Raw genomic sequence first — 21,380 nt, 5'->3', positions numbered from 1 at the left:
TGTGTGTGTGTGTGTGTGTGTGTGTGAACCCCAAGGGAACAATCAAATGATCCTGCAATTTAGTGGTCATGCTGTGAAGACAATAGGCCTTCAGTCGACCGCTGTGGAGAACTGTGTGTGTGTGTGTGTGTGTGTTTGAGAGAGAAAGATTGACTCGGTTTGTTTACGTTCTTTGCGAATGAAAATCAATATGCAGTTGATGCAGATCATTTCTTAGAGCTTTAATTTATTTCTTTCTGTGTGTGTGTGTGTGTGTGTGTGTGTGTGTGTGTGTGTGTGTGTGTGTGTGTGTGGTTAAAAAAGGGTTTCCAGACCTGGGCATGAAACTCATCTCTCTTCATTTGAGGTGTGCTATTACTTTATTACGATTTACAAACAAATCCCACAGATTTAGATCGAAGGAAAGGTGCAAATCTAGAGACCAGGGTAAAGACTTGAGGGGGATTTTGTAGTTTGTCACATGGGTCCGGATGTTACCACCCAAAACACCCGAGCAAAGAAGATTGTGAGACATTGACAAAAAGTGGTACCTCAGTTTTTGAGGATATTTTCCCCAATATCGATAAAGAAGATAACGCTGAGAGTGTTTTTATGATGCTATTCAGGCCGATGATGTTAAAACTGACAGTGATTGATGAATGGATCATTTGATGATTATTAATTGATGATTACTCAACAGATTAAACACGGTTTGTTTGATGCACACATGTTCTGCTCCGGCTTTGATTGGAACCATTTTCATTGGTAAATTGGAAAAAAAGTCAACATTGAGTCTAAAATGTAACTCACGCCCCTAGTACCCAGAAACCCCCCGAAGGAAGATAGCAGGAGTGTTTGAGATTGAACACTTCACTCTTAATAAACAAATGAAACAAAAACTCTCTCTCCTCATTGTGTTTACCAGACACAATCTCTCATTCTTCATCTCGCGACGAGTCTGTCTCAACTAATCAAACCACTGGCCACAATCCAGATCTTGCACAACTCTCTCTCACACACACACACACACACACACAGACACACGTCATGACATTTTTCTTGATGGGATGCATCTCATACCAAACTCCTCCAACTCTTGCTCCAGGCATGTGTGCGTGTGTGTGTGTGTGTGTGTGTGTGTGTGTTTGTTTGTTTGTTTATGTGTCTGTGAAAAATCACTAACAATATCTCATAATCTCATTATGTACAAATATAACTTCTAGTTAGATAATGGAAAGTTTGTGGTTTGTTTCTCCTAAAAATAAATATAGCCGTCATCTCAAAAGACTTTTCTCAAGATCTTCAGAAGAAACTTCTCAAACTCAAACAGCAAAGTCTGCAATCACAACATCTGGATATGAACCCATCACTCCTCGTCAAATCATGTTTCTGGAGACTCTAACTGGACGTCAGTCACTGACAGATGAGAGACTATTTTTAATTTATACTTCTTAGAAATGTTAGGAGAAACGTCTGAGATCAGGCTGAAGGTCATGTGAACGACACTCCCACGTGTCTCTGCTCGCTGTTTCACAACCGCATACCTCACTCACCACAGAAAAACATGTTCACACACACACACACACACACACACACGCAAATTACAAAACTTCAATTTGTGCATTTTTAACACGGTCAACACAAAATTTCAAAATATCGCCTTAATGCCTCGTCTGGAAACGTAAGCAGACACAGATTTGAAAGTTCACTGAAGTCAAATGAAGGCGCTGCTAGTTTTGTTTTTAAGGTGTTTTTGGATGTTTAGGGAATATCGAAGAGGTTTCTAGGATTTTCTATGAGCTTGATAGGATATGAATCAACAGACAGACATAATATAACATCATCCAGCAGAACGCACTCACATAATCAGTTAGAAAGCCCTGTGTTTGTCCAGAGGTACAGAAGTGTGTTACTCAGTGAAATCTGAAGCGTGGTCAGTGTGAACAGGTTGACAGATGATAAGAGATCCCAGACGCTCTCCATGACGACATCTGCTCCTGTTCTCACCAAACCTGCCAAACCTTCATTCATGTGCAGAATGCAGATGCCAAGATGAGACACACACACACACACACACACACACACACACACTTGACCCCAAAGAACTAGTTGATTATAGACCAATCTCGAATCTCCCTTTTCTGTCCAAGATTCTAGAAAAGGTGGTATCCTCACAATTATATTCCTTCTTAGAGAAAAATGGTATATCTGAGGATTTCCAGTCAGGATTTAGACCGTAACATAGTACTGAGACTACTCTCCTTATCATCTGATCGTGGGTGTATCTCTCTTATTAGTTTTATTGGATCTTAGTGCTGCGTTTGACACAATTGACCACAAAATTCTTTTACATAGACTTGTACACTTTGTTAGCATTAATAGAAATGCATTGGCATGGTTTAAATCGTACTTCTATGACCACCATCAGTTGGAGTACCTCAAGGCTCAGTAGTAGGGCCTCTACTCTTCACGCTTTATATGTTACCCTTGGGAGATATCATCAGGAAACATGGTGTTAGCTTTCACTGTTATGCTGATGATACTCAGCTCTATATTTCTTGACGGCCCGGTGAAACACACCAATTTGAAAAACTAATGGAATGCATAGTAGATATAAAAAAACTGGATGACAAGTAATTTCTTACTGCTAAATTCTGTAAAAACAGAGGTGTTAATTATAGGGCCTTAAAACTCTGCTTGTAATAACCTTGAACACTGTCTAAGACTTGATGGCTGCTCTGTCAATTCTTCGTCATCAGTTAGGAACCTAGGTGTGCTATTTGATCGCAATCTTTCCTTAGAAAGCCACGTTTCTAGCATTTGTAAAACTGCATTTTTCCATCTCAAAAATATATCTAAATTACGGCCTATGCTCTCAATGTCAAATGCAGAAATGTTAATCCATGCATTTATGACCTCAAGGTTAGATTATTGTAATGCTTTATTGGGTGGTTGTTCTGCACGCTTGGTAAACAAACTACAGCTAGTCCAAAATGCAGCAGAAAGAGTTCTTACTTGAACCAGGAAGTATGACCATATTAGCCCGGTCCTGTCCACACTGCACTGGCTCCCTATCAAACATCGTATAGATTTTAAAATATTGCTTATTACTTATAAAGCCCTGAATGGTTTAGCACCTCAGTATTTGAATGAGCTCCTTTTACATTATAATCCTCCACGTCTGCTACGTTCTCAAAACTCAGGCAATTTGATAATACCTAGAATATCAAAATCAACTGCGGGCGGCAGATCCTTTTCCTATTTGGCGCCTAAACTCTGGAATAACCTTCCTAACATTGTTCGGGAGGCAGACACACTCTTGAAGTTTAAATCTAGATTAAAGACCCATCTCTTTAACCTGGCTTACACATAACATACTAATATGCTTTTAATATCCAAATCCATTAAAGGCTGCATTAATTAGGTAAACCGGAACCGGAAACACTTCACATAACACCCTATGTACTTGCTACATCATTAGAAGAATGGCATCTACGCTAATATTTGTCTGATTCTCTCTCATTCCAAGGACACCGTAGCCACCAGATCCAGTCTGTGTCCAGGTCAGAGGGTCACTGCAGTCACCCGGATCCAGTACGTATCCAGACCAGATGGTGGATCAGCACCTAGAAAAGACCTCTGCAGCCCTGAAAGACAGCGGAGACCAGGACAACTAGAGCCCCAGATACAGATCCCCTGTAAAGACCTTGTCTCAGAGGAGCACCAGGACAAGACCACAGGAAACAGATGATTCTTCTGCACAATCTGACTTTGCTGCAGCCTGGAATTGAACTGCTGGTTTCGTCTGGTCAGAGGAGAACTGGCCCCCCAACTGAGCCTGGTTTCTCCCAAGGTTTTTTTCTCCATTCTGTCACCGATGGAGTTTCGGTTCCTTGTCGCTGTCGCCTCTGGCTTGCTTAGTTGGAGACATTTCAACTACAACGATATCGTTGACTTGATTGCAAATAAATACACAGACACTATTTAACTGAACTGAGATGAAATCACTGAATTCAATGATGAACTGCCTTTAACTATCATATTGCATTATTCACACTGTTTTCCTAATGAATGTTGTTCAGTTGCTTTGACGCAATGTATTTTGTTTAAAGCGCTATATAAATAAAGGTGACTTGACTTGACTCACTCACTCACAGGTAATAATGAAAGAGGGAAGTAGCTGGTCAAACACACAGGAGCTGGTCAGGTTCTTAATGGACGCTGTACAACAGAGCCGCAGTCTTCAGCGTCCTGACAGACTCTCGCTCCTCTGTAATAACCCCGTCCCGTCTCAGCAGCGCTCGCGGCGAGGACGAGTCTGTTCCCCTCACGCCCGTTTTCTGCTCCTGCATCGTCCTGACACTGAACTTTACTTTATTAGGTCTGTGAGGTTACAGTAACGTTAAAGAGATCAGTTTGTTTAGTTCTATTCATTCCATTCTGTTTGTTAGTTTGGATCAAAAACCTTAAAACAAAAATGAGAAAATCTTGCCTTAAAAACTAATTGAAATAAGCTGCAGTATTGAAATTGCTAAAAATAAAACCAATATAAAAATTAATACAAGCAAAATAGAATGACTGAAAAATAATAATAGATAATATTAAAAAAATGCATGTGCTAAGATAAAAGTATGAGAATTTTAGAACCAATTTTATTAAAATTAAGCATATAGACATCATTAAACACTAATTTGTGCAAATTGTAAAAAAAAAAAAAACTGACATAAAACAGACATAAAACTACTTATACAAACTATTTACAGAAATGTTTTTCCTACTGTCACTAGTTTAATGTTCTTAAGCTAATTACCGTAATTAAATATAATTTAATTTGTAAAGCACAACTTCAAATATACTTCATGATATTTGTTTTATTTATTTATTTTTGTATTGTTAAGACAAGAATGATATTTATAGCAAATTACAGTAATGGGTAAAAGAGCTTGATTGTGAAAAATACATCTGAGACGTACGTCATACGTCTGTGCCCTTTCTGAGGGCTGTGTTCAGGACAGATAAGAGACCAGACATCCACACGCAGCGGGACATCCCACACACTGAAACAACCTGTGACATCCATCAAAGTCTCGCTTCACTTTCATTTTCTGAGCTTGACCTTAAAAACAGACTCCGTGACTGTTTACAATCCACACACTGCAGCGGAGGACAGACACAGTCTAAAGTGTTATAAATAATACTAAAATAATGCTGTTGTAAATATTCTGATTTTCCAGTTAAAATAAATAGTTACATTTTATAAAAAATAAAAAAAGTATTATATTCAATGAAATATAAACTTATCCTGCTTGATCTGTCCGCTGCTTTTGACACTGTTAACCACCAGATGCTCATGTCAACCCTACTGGCACAGGAACCACACTTCAGTGGTTTGAGTCTTACCTATCAGATAGGTCCTTCAAAGTATCTTGGAGAGGTGAGGTGTCCGAGTCACAACATCTAACTACTGGGGTGCCTCAGGGCTCAGTTCTTGGACCACTTCCCTTCTCTGTCTACATGGAATAATTAGGTTCACACCAATCATAACTCCTCCAAAAACAGCTAGAAGCCTTGGAGTTATGATTGATGATCAGCTGACTTTCTCAGACCACATTGCTAAAACTGTCCGATCCTGCAGATTTGCTTTATTCAACATCAAGAAGACCAGGCTCTTTCGTTCAGAGCATGCTGCACAACTCCTTGTTCAAGCTCTTGTTCTGTCCAGGCTGGACTATTGCAATGCTCTCTTGGCAGGTCTTCCAGCCAGTTCTATCAAACCTTTACAATTAATTCAGAACGCGGCCGAAAAGATTACACGTCACACCTCTGTTTATCAATCTGCACTGGCTTCCAATAGCTGCTTGCATAAAATTCAAGGCATCGATGTTTGCCTACAAAACTACCACTGGCTCTGCACCCATTTACCTCATTACTTAAGACTTGTGCCTCTAGAAGCTTGCGTTCTGCAAGTGAACTTCGCTTGATTCTGCCATCCCAAAGAAGCACAGTCAACTTTTACGGACTTTTAAATTAAATGTTCCCTTCTGGTGGAATGACCTCCCCAACTCAATCCGGACAGCTGAGTCCTTAGCCATCTTCAAGAATCGGCTTAAAACACATCTCTTCCATCTTTATTTGACCCTCGAACTTTAACACTCACTATTTTAATTATATTCTTTAAAAAAAAAAAGTGTAATCTTTTTGTATTCTATCCATTTTCCTTCATTATTATACAATTATAAAAAAAGACCTCTAACACTAGCTTGCTCTATTCTTTTTCTTTTCTATCGGTTTTCTTTTTATTTATTCTATTATTTAAAAGCCCTTGCTACGTGTACTGTGTTAAGCTAACTGAGACTTGTTATATCACTTATATATCATTGCTCTTTTTGTTGATTTTAATTGCTTCCAGTGTCCTCATCTGTAAGTCACTTTGGATAAAAGCATCTGCTAAATGAATAAATGTAAAAATAAAGCTTAATTTTTTCCAATGATCTTCATATCATTGGACATACCACATGTAAATGGTCCTTGTGGTTTAAATCAGTGGCTTAAACACTGATCAGTTTAACAAGATGAATAAACTGACACCAGTAGGTCTGTGCTGCTTCATATGTGAAATCTTACAAAGCTTCAGTCCGATGTGACGAACTGGTTCATCTGGTTCACCAAAAATAATGATTCGTTCACTAAGCGTACATCACTGTTAGCCTGAAGCCCTGGATTACATGTAATGATGTTCAGAGCTATCTCCAAGCCCTCAATATATCATCCAGAGCCACAGTTATTCATTTTGTGTTTCCTCTATGTGCTTTTTTTGACTTTTAGAGTACCAACTGACTTCAATTCAGAAGCATCTGAACCGGAGAGGAGAAAGTGAGCGTGTCACATCATCAGTCATGTGCCGGAGCTGTTGGACTGTGTTAGTGGGTCAGTGTGTCTCACTCCAGCATGTGTGTGATTCAATCACAAGAACCACGTCAGAGCTCATCACACTGCTGGTGATTCAGTGCAGCAACACCTTTCATTTTCAACCATAGAGGCTCAGATTGCAGAACATGCACCCAACAGTTATAAGAACAGTTGCAAACATGCATACAGAAAAGTAAAGCTGTTCACATGTCAGCATTAATAAGCTCGGGGAATGGTGATGAACCGTGTCCGTATCTCACTGCACCACGGCTGCGCTCTCATGGATTGTGTTAATAAACGTCCAGGACACACAACAAGATAAAGCTTCTGCTTCTGCATTCTCCCTATGAGAGTATAGGGTTTCATAACAGAAATACTGATGACACCAACACGCATCCGCACGCCATGAGAGCAACAAAGGCCATGCATGGAAATCAGGTAAAATCAGCGATCAAAGACAGACACACAATGCATCGTGTGTGCTCAAACTTCCAACACACCTGCCGTGTGTCAATAGCTGCTCATCAATGAGAGGCATTCATGAAACATGATCCGAGCATACTTCAGTCTAAAGCCATTCTCAGTCTGATGCACTGAACTGGATGTGATGAAGACATGTATTACAAGCACATCAAACACAAAGGTCTACACCACTGCAATAAAGGTTTGGTTTAACTTGAATGACTGAAATATACTAGAATTGCTGTGCAGAACATTATTTGACAAATAAAAACTATAAAAAAATGCAATGCTCTCGGTTATAAATGTTGGAAAGTATTAAATCATTAACTTTATGAAATTGAAAAAGTTTTAATATTTATGATTACTGCTGTTAATTAGTTGACAGTAGAAATTAATTTCTTGTATCTGCTATAAATGTATTGTTATTTTCATTTTATAAAAAATAAAATAAAAAAATAAACTGTTAAAAGTTTTCCAATAGAAATGTTTGGTTAAACTTTTTGAAATTATGACAGAAATATGTTTTTATACATTGCAGAACAAAAATTATTACAACTCAATGTTTTTTGTAAAGGAATGGTTACATTTATAAAAAAGAAAATAATAATATAATTGATTAACGATTAAAATTTTTATGAATTCAGTTCATTGAACACGCTTTTTGATGATTGAAATCAATTCAACCATTAACATAGAATCTAATAGAGAAAACGTAAAACAAAAAACTACGGATTTTTATTTAAAAAAATACAATTCCAGAATGGAATTCATTTAAAAAACAAAGTTCCAAAATGGAATTTAGGTCAAAAACTATATTCTAAAATGGAATTTGGGAAGAAATTAAATAGATTTTACAGTCATCCAGAGATTTCCTTTCAAAAACACTCCAAATAAACCCATTTAATATATATTCTCCTACAAACCCTGAAGAACTATAAAAGCACACCAGATAAGACTTGGTGGAAAAAAAGCAAGAATGGCAGCATCTTTGAAAGGCAGTAAAGGGTTATAGTAGTAGCTTTTGACTACCTTTAACTTTTATTTTTAATATAAAGTCACAACTAGTAGTTGAAGAATATGGATTTTTCTAAGTGGACAGCAGTATCTGGAGAGCAGTGGCTGATAGACGATATAAAGGCAATAATTCATGTAAGCAAAGGTGACTGAGGTGATGAAAGAAACTCGTTTCATATGCATACACATCAAATTACCGATTTCTAAAACTGTCTAATCTTTTTTTGAAGAGTGGAAGAATCCAGCTGATGCTGAGAGAGAGAGAGAATTCTCCTCCAGAAAGAAAGAGCGATGAGTAAATGGGAAAGTCCATCTTGATCCGCTGTGTCAGAGCGTAGAGTAACTCATGAACCCCAACCCTGAGTCCCCAGAAGATCCCTCAGTCCTCAACGCATGCCAGAGGATATCAAGATGACATCCCACAGCTCTGTTCACGTCATGGAAGCAGAGCACACGCTACCCATAATGCAACTGTCCAAATTTCCCCAATACTTCCAGTGAAACAGATCTTGCAAAGACAAGTCCTCTAACCTGAGAGTTATAATAGTTAGCACTAGTTCACACATGCCTTACTGACAAATCATTAAGCCTTAGTGTTATTATTAAGATAAGAAACTGTTTTTATTGAAATAAAACATTTTATACACACATTAATATATATAAGTAAACTTGAACTTAAGAAAATTAGAAAATAGATTAAAATCAGTAATGCTGAAATAAACAGATATTAAACAATAGAACAGAAATAAAACAAACTAAAAATTTAAACCTTCACAATAGTATTAGTAAAATAAACACTTATAAAAATGGGGGAAAAACATCACAACAAAAAACTAAAATGCAAATAATTTTGAATAATAATATTATCTATTCTTTCATTAAATATTAAATAATTAAATAAATATTAAATAATGTTATCTACTATCCCAAAAATTAAATAATGAATGTTTAATAAAAAAGGGCTTAATTTTATCCATTAAAAAAAAAATCAAGCGTATCATGAAAAGCATTCAATACCAGACTGAGGTAAAGAATAAAAGTGGTTTGGAGTAATTTGCATAGATTAATTGTTCAAAATAACACACACACACACACATAAAAAGAAAGTTATTTATTTAGACTCAAATCCCCAAATTCAGCAATAGCCTCCATTTGATTGTTCGACCTTGTAGATATGGAGGTGAATTTAATTTCAGACTGATCTCAGACGAGATGGCTTTTCCAGTGCCGTCCTGCCGTCATTGATTGGGTGCCACGCAGTTCGAATCTTGTGACAGCAGCAATTACCTTCCCACCCTCGACCCATCATCCCTCGCTCCCTGATTCACATCTCTCCTCGTCTCCCTCCATCCCGTCTCTCTGTCTGTCGGCGCCTGGGTTCGCTCTCTTTTTGTGCTCAACAATCAAATCAGGTGAACAAAGCGTGACTCCAGAAATCGGTGGCAGCGCAAACAAAAGGATGTGACATCGTCAGCCCTCAGACTGCAGAGGGAAACAGACAAACAGGAAACAACCAGACAGCGCCTGTGCCAAACACCACGCTTATACTGAAAACACACCCCAGCCTCCAACCAATGCAAGTGATTCCTCATTAAAGCAAGTCAACTCCAAACATGAAGATTCTCATCTAAACATTCGGATCTTCAAAGAACAAAAAAGTGCTGCATACGGCTTGAGCTCTATGTTATAGGTCAAACACAGACAGTCAGAGGATATGAGGAGTGTGAGGAACAAACCGACAATAAAACACACAAGTTCCTGTGCAGAATTCAGAAATGACGTGTCATGTTCAGTTACTACACATGTGCGAATCAATGGCTTTTCGCTGTCACTGACGCAGTGTTTGTGGTTTTTCAAAGACCAAGCTATTAACCGTTCGGTTCCATCCCATTATGGAAGGTTTGATGGGGAAGTGTGCGACAGAAGTGTGAAGGCGGACTGTAAAGTGCTGTTGTTTGTGTTGAATGAGGTGTCAGTCTGTTTTCCTGCTGGCCTTTGGCACCAATCAAAGATTCAGCTGCCAAAAGACACCGAGGGATTCTTGCAAGGAATGATTTTATCTTAACAAATATCAGACAGATGACAGACCCGCGGTAACAAAAGAGTCGAACCGCAGATACTAATGACAGCACACATGCTATAGTCACTCATAGGGTCGCAAACGGAGAACTGTTCTTAAAGGAATAGTTAACCTCCCCAAAAAAAGGAAAACGGTCATCATTTCCCCACCGTCATGCGGTTCCAAACACATAATCTTCCAAGATATTTTTAATGAAACCTGAGAGATTTCTGTCTTTCCTTGAAAGTTAATTGAAGCTTTGTGAAGAGATACGATCACTTTATTGAACAATGATTGAAAATTATACATGGAGTGCATCATATATGTGACCCTAGTCAACAAAACTAGTCATAAGGGTCTTTTTATTGAGCTTTCCATTGATGTACGGTTTGTTAGGATCGAATAATATTTGGCCGAGATGCAACTATTTGAAAATCTGGAATCTGAGGATGCAAAAAATGTAAATACTGAAGTTGTCCAACTTAAGTCCTTAGCAATGCATATTACTAATCAAGAATGAATATTGATAAATTTACGGTAGACATTTTACAAAATATCTTCATGGAACATGATCTTTGGTTAATATCCTAAGGATTTTTGGCATAAAACAAAAATCTATAATTTTGACCCATACAATGTACTGGTGACTATTGCTACAAATACACCTGAGCGACTGCTTTTGTGCTCCAGGGACACATATGGCAAACAATTTTCATTTCTGAGTGAACTGTCCCTTTAAAACCCAATTTTAACAAGGATGATAACTGACAGCCAATCAGAATAGATTCGACTCTAAGGAGTTCCAGTATTTACTGCAGCAGATGACACAACTGTAGAGCGCTTATAATAAACACAATGTTATTGTGCATTGGTGTGGGCGCTTATATAGTTATCATCTTTGGTTTGAATTGGCTTTTTTTCATAACAGGTTCAATTTGCAAAAGAAACTGGAGTAGAAAGATTTGCATGATGCACCGAAAACACCAATCGATTACTCTTGTGAGAAGGTTATTTTGTTTTAAATGAATCCGTAAAAACTATTTAAGGCCCATGCAAACCAGGTTAGTTATATTAATGTTTTAACCAACAGACAACAATGTTCTGTTCATCTTAAATAAGCAATGCAGCTTTGTTGTAAAAAGTGCAAGGCAAAGTCTTTCAACTCTGGATCCTAATAACGATATTGTTCTTCTGTGTTGTTACCGTTATATTTATTGTGCAGACTTCTCACAGAATTAGAGCAACCATTACAATTTCATAGTTAGATGTTATCAGTGTGAAGTGAATAGGCATTTTTTCGGTCTTAGATTATTGACTTGAATCTGTTTAATGACTCGCTGAATCCGTCAGAACTGCATCATCCAAACGTTTCAGAAGCCCGAGTAAGATTTTAGAGCCCATTGGTGCCGGTGGTTTCCATGATCTAATGGGCTTATGATGCTTTTGGGAAAAGCAGCCCGGAGCGATGGTTGATTTACTCATTGGACTGTTAGTCATTCGTTTCATTATGGCCAATTTAAATCAGAAATTGTTACTGTGCTGTTAATAGGTCGATTCCTATTGCTCATTATTCCTTCTTTTCACTCATGCACACACACTCACAAACCCTCCGAAACCAGACACGCTCCACACGGGTGCCCTGTGCCACCCACTGTGCCATCTTTAGCTCTAATTAAGTAGCCAGGGTGAGTTACAGGGCTATAGTCCACCTGAATTAGAAATAAAACAAGATTGCATTAATATTTAACAGTAGTCCCAAACGAGATGATAGTATAGAGTTAGGGAGAGCACTATGCTCTTTCCATGATGTATTACATGTTGAATACCGCCATCAGCTCCGGCCAAACATGAAACATCAACAAGCCAATCAATATTTCGGTGTATTTTTAGAGTTTCCAGCCGCTTGATGCCACGCAATACACAAGCACATGCTGTGTAACCCATATCTATCCCAATTGCTCCATCAATACACATTTAATACAAATAAACCAATTAGCTTCGATGGGCAGCCATTTCACATGTCTGTGTTGTGTGCATCCGTAGCCGATATTAACTGCTAGTGAAAACAACAGGCAGCAGGGAGTATTGGCTTTCAACAAGAACGACTGTTTTGAACACGGACACATACATGTTCACCTGATCACAAATGCAGGGGAATGCTACGCTGCTGGCAGGCTGGAAACCCTAGTTACCATGGCAGCATCCCAAACCAATTCCATCCCATTCCCGATTTAGAACACAATGCACTAGAATCCCCACGCATTCTAAAGCAGCATATCTAAGAGTTCCAGACGACCGCGACATATTCCAGACCACCAGATTGGAATTCAAGCTCCTCAGTTAACATGCCAGCATCCCAAGCCAATATACACAAGACCGCTCCCAATAATAAAACATATGAATCCCAGCAGTTAGGCCTACTTTATCAGTTCTTATTCCTTAATATTTGGTCTAATGATACATTTAATATTTAGGGAGTAATACCTCTATATCGGCATACTCCAATATGAAATATACTTCCAATGTTTTCCAGAACAGCAGATGGGAATGCAATACATGAAGCTCAACAGTTACCACAGCAGCATCCCAAACCAATTCCATTCCATTTCCAATTTAGAAGATGCATGGAACCCTGACACACTAAACCAGCATCACATCAGTCTATTCCCAAAAATCCAGCATTCCCACGATGGATACAATGCATGAATGAGACATTAGGATTACTTCTACATCATGGGGAAACAATCTTATGCAGTTCTTAGTTTTCTCAACCAAGAATCATTGGGGGGAAATAAAACTACTAATAATAACAACAGTTATTGCTTTTACTGCTAATAAAAGTATTACACTCAAAAAATGGGGCCTTTGCATTAATATCATATTCTTAGGCATTGGCTGATATTTTTGCTTGTTTCATTCCTGATCACTTCCAGTCTATCCTATGTCTGAACATTGCTCTTTGTTAAGAAGTTGTTCTGTTGTCTTTCTTCGCCGCACTGTCGTGTTCAGATTCAACCACCGATCATTCGCTGCAAACCGCGACACACACATATCGTGCTGAAATACAGGATCATTTATTCCTTTGATTACACCTAAGATGTTTTCATTATCTTATTCCCTGCAGCTTTAATTCAGTGTGTTGCCCTTTATGTGTTTAAATGTCAAGGAAACCTCGAGCATTATCCGGCGGTGCACCGCTGCTTCCCTCCCCGGCGGACAGGCGCCTTACCTCGGCACGCAGCTCGGAGACGATCGGTCCACTTCCCAGGTGGCGTACAGGTTCATGTGCACCGGCCGATTGGAGGTGATCGCCACCGGTTTGGAGGGCTGCGGAGACGGTACGCCTCCAGTCCTCGGGAGCCCTCCCCGGTCCGACATGCTGGAGGACACAAAGAAGGAAACCCCGAATAAAACGACTGTTTGTCGGAGCGCCGACCCTCTATCGCAGCACAATCATCCGTCCACGAGGACCGAGGCTCGGGGAGACCGATCCCGACGCGCGCTGCGCTGCGCTTCAACCCGCCGTTCACCGTCAAAGTCGCGGCGAATGTTTCTCAAGTTGCGCTAGTTGGTTATCGTTGCAGGAAGCGGAAATTTCTTCTTTTTTGTGCTTGCAGAGAAGCACCACGGCCGAAGAGCAACGCCTCTTGTGAAAGACGAGCCCTCATAACAAGCCTTGAGAGAGAGAGAGAGAGAAAGAGAGAGAGAGAGAGAGAGAGAGAGAGAGAGAGAGAGAGAGAGAGAGAGAGAAGAGAGAGAGAGAGAGAGAGAGAGAGAGAGAGAGAGAGAGAGAGCGCATAGCTGTCGTTTTTGTCCTGCGAAATAAGAAAAATCATAATATAATTTAAGATTTTAGTGGCTTTACAATTTACATTTACAAGGAAATGTTTACATGCATACCTAGCGTGCATAAATAAATAGATAATTAAATAAATAACACGCTTATCTTAAAATACACCAATATATAATACAATAACATACTAATAATAAAGTAAAAAACTATATTGTTTTATAATATTTGCATATAGGTGCTGGTCATATAATTAGAATATAATCAAAAAGTTGATTTATTTCACTAAATCCATTCAAAAAGTGAAACTTGTATATTATATTCATCCATTACACACAGACTGATATATTTCATATGTTTATTCCTTAAAATTCTAAATTCAGTATCTTAGAAAATTAGAATTTTACTGAAGACCAATACAAACAAAGGATATTTAGAAATCTTGGCCAACTGAAAAGTATGAGCATGTACAGCACTCAATAGTTAGTTGGGGCTCCTTTTGTCTGAATGACTGCAGCAATGCGGTGTGGCATGGAGTGGATCAGTCTGTGGCACTGCTCAGGTGTTATGAGAGCCCAGGTTGATCTGATAGTGGCCTTCAGCTCTTCTGCATTCTTGGGTCTGGTATATCGCATCTTTCTCTTCACAATACCCCCTAGATTTTCTATTGGGTTAAGGTCAGGCGAGTTTGCTGACCAATTAAGAACAGGGATACCATGGTCCTTAAACCAGGTATTGGTAGCTTTGGCACTGTGTGCAGGTGTGAAGTCCTGTTGGAAAATGAAATCTGCATCTCCATAAAGTTGGTCAGCAGCAGGAAGCATCAAGTGCTCTAAAACTTCCTGGTATACGGCTGCGTTGACCTTTGACCTCAGAAAACACAGTGGACCAACACAATGACATGGCACCCCAAATCATTACTGACTGTGTAAACTTTACACTGGACCTCAAGCAACGTGGATTGTGTGCCTCTCCTCTCCTCCTCCAGACTCTGGGACCCTGATTTCCAAATGAAATGCAAAATTTACTTTCCTCAGAGAACATAACTGTGGACCACTCAGCAGCAGTCCAGTCCTTTTTGTCTTTAGATGCTTCTGACGCTGTCTGTTGTTCAAGAGTGGCTTGACACAAGGAATGCGAAGCTGAAACCCATGTCTTGCATACGTCTGTGTGTAGTGGTTCTTGAAGCACTGACTCCAGCTGCAGTCCACTCTTTGTGACTCTTTGTGAATCCCCCACATTGAATGGGTTTTGTTTCACAATCCTCTCCAGGGTGCAGTTATCCCTATTGCTTGTACACTTTTTTCTACTACATCTTTTCCTTCCCTTCTCCTCTCTATTAATGTGCTTGGACACAGAGCTCTGTGAACAGCCAGCCTCTTTTGCAATGACCCTTTGTCTTGCCCTTCTTCTGCAAGGTGTCAATGGTCATCTTTTGGACTACTGTCAGGTCAGCAGTCTTCTCCATGATTGTGTAGCCTACAGAACTAGACTGAGAGACCATTTAAAGGCTTTCAGGTGTTTTGAGTTAATTAGCTGATTAGAGTGTGGCACCAGGTGTCTTCAATATTGAACCTTTTCACAATATTCTAATTTTCTGAGATACTGAATTTGGGATTTTCCTTAGTTGTCTGAAAGTGACTGAAATCAACCAGAAATTATCTCTCAAATTCTTTTCACGTTTTCTTTGCTCAGATTGCTTTACTCCATCACAAAGCACTTAAGGAGCAGAATAAACACATTCAGACCCACTGAACCATCATTAAGAATTCATGAATTATTGATGGTACCAATGTGGGTCAAATTTGAGAGGGTTTAGCACTGCCAGTATGACTCCTCGTTGTGCGTTTGTTCATGTATAGATGTCTGATATACAGAAAATCCACAGTAGAACTGCTTCATTCATATCCGTCTCAAACACAACAACACTGTCAGTGACGTATTTTATATTATATATTTAGATATAAAATATTATTTCAGTGGATTTGAGTGAAAATGTCAGATTGCTGTAATTTTTTTGGGTTTGCCACAAATTGTGCTTTGGAAAATTATAAATTTGACGTAAAAAGTCATAATTGATTTAAGTCAGAATTATGACATGACAATTTGAAACCATGAGATTTAATGTCAAAATCATATAAAATATAATATAAGATAAAAATTGTTGACATTATGAGATAAAATAAAAAAAAAACATTGAGATAAAATGTCAAAATGATGGGATACTAAGTCAGACACATACAAAAATGCTAAATTATGAAGTAAAAAGTCATAATAATGACACGTATCACTTTAAAATAAAAATATAAAAACATTCATTTAATGAATTATGAGATTTTTAATCAAAATTATGAGATAAAGATTATTTAAATTCCATTTTATCGCATGTCAACCATTATGAGATAAAATATAAGAATTATGAGATACTAAGTTGCAATTGACAAAAAGTTGAAACCCATAAAAAATGCTAAATTATGAAGTCATAATTATGACATCACTTTAAAATAATAATAAACATTTTTTAATGCATTATTTAATATTGTGTACATCTCATTATTAATGTATCAATCAATATTAATATTAAACTATTTCAATTTATTATATAAATAAAAATAAGTTCTATTTTGTTAATTTATCGGTCAACATGTTTTCGTTTTTTTTTTTTTTTTACAGCTATCGGTCAACACTGTTTGCGAATATCAAGTTTTGGCATCAAATATTTCTGTAAAAAACAGTATTGAAGGCCATTAATGGACACTGAGTTTGTCTCAACTCTAATGCGATTAGTTAATGCCAAAATGTCCAGTTTACATGCTTCTGAATAAACACACAACCATCACAACAGACTCTTCAGGTCATCTTAGGACAACCCTGACCGTGCTTCGTAGAGCTGGTCATGTGATCAGCCACATTATAATGAGCCTGGATTATATGACAATAATATACACAAGTCAGGACTGAGGGTCAATCAGAAATGACCCCTGTGTCGCAGCAGGCCACTGAGATTAGAAAACACCTGCTGTCTCCTCACACACTTCCAGGCAGACAGATATTATTTGTGCGGTGAGCGGTGGGAACCACGGAGGAGGCTGGTGATGAAAGCACATCTATATTTATCAGCTCGCAGGCGTCTGATGGAGAGAGTGTGACCAGCTGATGCTGACCAATGCCTGACACAGCTGGACGTCTCCTGAGACGTGTGTGTGTGTGTGTGTGTGTGTTACGACTTCATCTGTTAACGAGGACAGCACAAGGATGTTGTGGGTATCAAATCAAACGCTGGTTAGTTGAGTCACTCCAGTCCGGCTCTGAACACGCTGGCTGCACAGTTTAGTCACGCAGAAGTACATTAATGTGTTTGTGAAGTAGAGGAATATAAAAAGATCGTCAAACTTTCATGTGAAAAGTACGGAGGCCCACTTCAGCCACACAAGAAGGAAAAAAACATGCTTTTCTTAATCATAATTCTGGCATAACATTTCAAGAGTGTGCTATTGTCATCATTGACATAAATCATAATTATGAGATAAAAAGATGAAATTATAAGTCAAAATCATGAAAAACAGTAAATAGAGTAAAAAGTTGCAATTGTTATTTTTCTAATAGGCCTAAATTAACTAATAAAACTCCAATCTCATCATTTCCACCTTAACGTTTTTTCATAATTGACCATCTGTCTTTCCATTTTTTTTTGGTCAGAATTTTTTTTTCTCATTTTACTTTTTGTTATAACTATGACTTTTCATCTCATAATTGTAACTTTATATATCAAGGTTAATGTTTTTCAAACTTTCTACTTTTTATACCGTAATGGACTTCTCATAATTTTTGCACACATTTGGTCATAATCGTGCCTGTCATAAGTGACATTCATTCTCAATCTTACTTTTTTATGCCATAATTCATTTTTTTAATCTCCTATTGATAACTTATAATTTTATAATTTAGATGGGTGTCATAAACATGACTTAGTATCTCATAATTCTACTGTCATAATTGACTCTCTATCTTGTAGTCAAAGTTTCTAGCTTTTTTTTTCATAATTCAGAATGTCATAACTGATCTCAATTTAAGTTAATAACATTTTTCAGCATAATTGCTCTTTTTATCTCATTGATGACTTAGTATCTCATTTTTAACTTGTATCATAATTTTAGTTCTTTTGTTCAGAAATGGGCTTCCATAAGGAAACATGACTGGTGTTGAGTGTGCAGTGAGCACCAGCACATCTTCCTGAATAAAACTCACGTCTCGCTCATCAGAAATCATGATGCCAGTGAAGAACTGAGATGATATTCGAGACAATGAAGTCAGTGTTTGGACGACGTCTGGAATGTGTAAAACTGGATTCATGCGTCGTGTTTGATGGGAAACGAGTGTTGTCTGCTCTCGACTGAGGTCAAGTGACAGTGAAAGTGTTATATAGGTCAAAACAGCTCCCAGACATCAGGTGATGGTCAAGACTTCCTGAAGACGCTCTCACTCGCCCCCTACTGACCCGAGCGCCTCACTGCAGACCCAAGACTAAACCTCACATCCATCACAAACACAAACATGTTTCCTGTGGTTTCAGCTGATGGGGATGCTACAAAGTCAACACTCACAGTGATTCATTTATTGCCAATTCAATATTTTTTTTTTTTTTTCTCTAATACATTAGAAGCTGTTGCCTCAATCAAATTGAAAAAAGTTAGAGAAAAACGTACTGTACCATGGTATAACAGTAATACTCACTCTCTCAAGAAAGTAACTCGTAGTCTTGAACGCAAATGGAGAAAAACTAACTTAGAAGTTTTTAGAATTGCATGGAAAAACAGTATGTCCAGCTATAGACAGGCTCTAAAAACTGCTAGGGCAGAGCATATACACAAACTCATTGAAAATAACCAAAACAATCCAAGGTTTTTATTTAGCACAGTGGCTAAGTTAACAAATTACCAGACGCCACCTGATTCAAATATTCCACCAACGTTAAATAGTAATGACTTTATGAATTTCTTCACTGATAAAATAGATAACATTAGAAATACAATAGCGAATGTAGATTCTACAGCGTCTAACACTTCAGTTTCATCCATCGCACCCAAAGATAAACTGCAGTGCTTTACAACCATAGGACAGGAAGAGCTAAATACACTTATCACTGTATCTAAACCAACAACATGTTTATTAGATCCTGTACCCACTAAATTACTGAAAGAGTTGTTACCTGTAGCCGAAGAACCGCTTCTCAATATCATAAACTCGTCGTTATCTTTAGGACACGTCCCAAAACCATTCAAGCTGGCGGTTATCAAGCCTCTTATTAAGAAACCAAAACTAGATCCTAGTGTACTGGCAAATTATAGGCCTATTTCAAATCTTCCATTTACGTCTAAAATTTTAGATAAAGTTGTGTCTGCTCAATTGAGCACCTTCCTGCATAAAAATGATCTGTATGAAGAATTTCAGTCAGGTTTTAGGCCCCACCATAGCACAGAAACTGCACTTGTTAAAATTACAAATGACCTGCTTCTTGCGTCAGATCAAGGCTGCATCTCATTTCTAGTCTTACTTGATCTTAGAGCTGCGTTCGACACCATAGATCATGACATACTCATAGATCGATTACAAAACTATACAGGTATTCAAGGGCAGGCTCTAAGATGGTTTAGATCCTACCTGTCCGATCGCTACCATTTTGTTTACTTAAATGGGGAGTCATCTCATTTATCATCAGTAAAATATGGAGTGCCACAAGGATCCGTCCTAGGTCCCCTTCTATTTTCAATATACATGTTGCCCCTTGGTAATATTATTAGAAAATATGGAATTAGCTTCCACTGTTGTGCTGATGATACTCAGCTATATATCTCAACGAGACCAGATGAAACTTCCCAATTATCTAAGCTAACAGAGTGTGTTAAAAATGTAAAAGATTGGATGACACACAATTTTCTCCAATTAAATTCGGATAAGACAGAGATACTAATTATTGGACCAAAAAACACTACACAGAATCTTGTAGATTACAATCTGCAACTAGATGGATGTACTGTTACTTCCTCTACAGTCAGAAATCTGGGTGTTATATTAGACAGCAATTTGTCTTTTGAAAATCATATTTCCAATGTTACAAAAAACTGCATTCTTCCATCTTAGAAACATTGCTAAGCAACGAAACATGTTATCTGTTTCTGATGCAGAAAAGCTAGTTCATGCATTCATGACCTCTAGACTGGACTATTGTAATGCACTTCTAGCTGGTTGTCCTGCTTCTTCAATAAACAAGCTACAGGTCGTCCAAAATACAGCAGCTAGAGTCCTTACCAGGGTCAAGAAAATATGATCATATTACCCCAATTTTACAGTCTCTGCACTGGCTACCTATTAAGTTCTGTATCAGTTACAAATTATCATTACTTACCTATAAGGCCCTAAATGGTTTAGCTCCAGCGTACCTAACTTGCCTTCTACCACGCTACAACCCATCACGCACCCTAAGGTCACAAAAAGCTAGACTTTTGATCGTTCCTAGGATAGCAAAGTCCACTAAAGGAGGTAGAGCTTTCTCACATTTGGCTCCCAAACTCTGGAATAGCCTTCCTGATAATGTTCGGGGTTCAGACACACTCTCTCTGTTTAAATCTAGATTAAAAACACATCTCTTTCACCAAGCATTCGAATAATGTATCTTTTAAATTGTGAGTGTAGTTGCATCTGATCAAAGGTGCTTTTTTATTCATTAGCTTGGGTTAAACTAATTTTACTTTGTTGGATCAGCAGCTATGCTAATGATGTCTCTATTTTGTTTCTATGTTTCGCCACAGGATCTTCATCCCGTGGTAACTAGGATTTAAACAAGCTCCAGTCTGGATCCAGAACACCTGAGAAGAGATGATGCTGACCCTCAGAGGACCTCAGATGATGCTAACCCTGAATCAACAAACAGAACTAACAATTATTGCTAAATGTGTGACTGAATCATATAAAAACTTAATTAATAATATTGATAGTTCATCGTCTAGCTGACTACGTCTTGTATTATTATTATTTTTATTTTTTCTAAAATCCTGTCAAATGTGCACAAACTACTAGCTACTACTAAATATTGTAGAAACATAATTTTCTGTAAAGTTGCTTTGTAACGATTTGCTTTGTAAAAAGCGCTATACAAATAAACTTGAA

The 21,380-nt window shown here is 38.0% G+C and overlaps 1 protein-coding gene across 1 annotated transcript in view; it reads right to left on the bottom strand.

Annotated features, from left to right (window-relative positions):
* LOC127961640 (phosphofurin acidic cluster sorting protein 1) overlaps window positions 1-14,076 on the bottom strand; it is a 34,521-nt gene extending 20,445 nt beyond the window's left edge. The window contains exon 1 of the mRNA XM_052560847.1: window positions 13,653-14,076. Coding sequence (XP_052416807.1) covers window positions 13,653-13,801 — 149 coding nt within the window. The 5' untranslated portion in view covers window positions 13,802-14,076. The remainder of the gene's footprint in view (window positions 1-13,652) is intronic.
* Window positions 14,077-21,380: the final 7,304 nt, after the last annotated feature.

The sequence above is a fragment of the Carassius gibelio genome, chromosome B7 (assembly GCF_023724105.1).
Source record: "Carassius gibelio isolate Cgi1373 ecotype wild population from Czech Republic chromosome B7, carGib1.2-hapl.c, whole genome shotgun sequence".
NCBI lineage: Eukaryota > Metazoa > Chordata > Actinopteri > Cypriniformes > Cyprinidae > Carassius > Carassius gibelio.
Note: the sequence above shows the minus strand (reverse complement) of the source record. Positions and strands in the feature narration are given on the sequence as shown.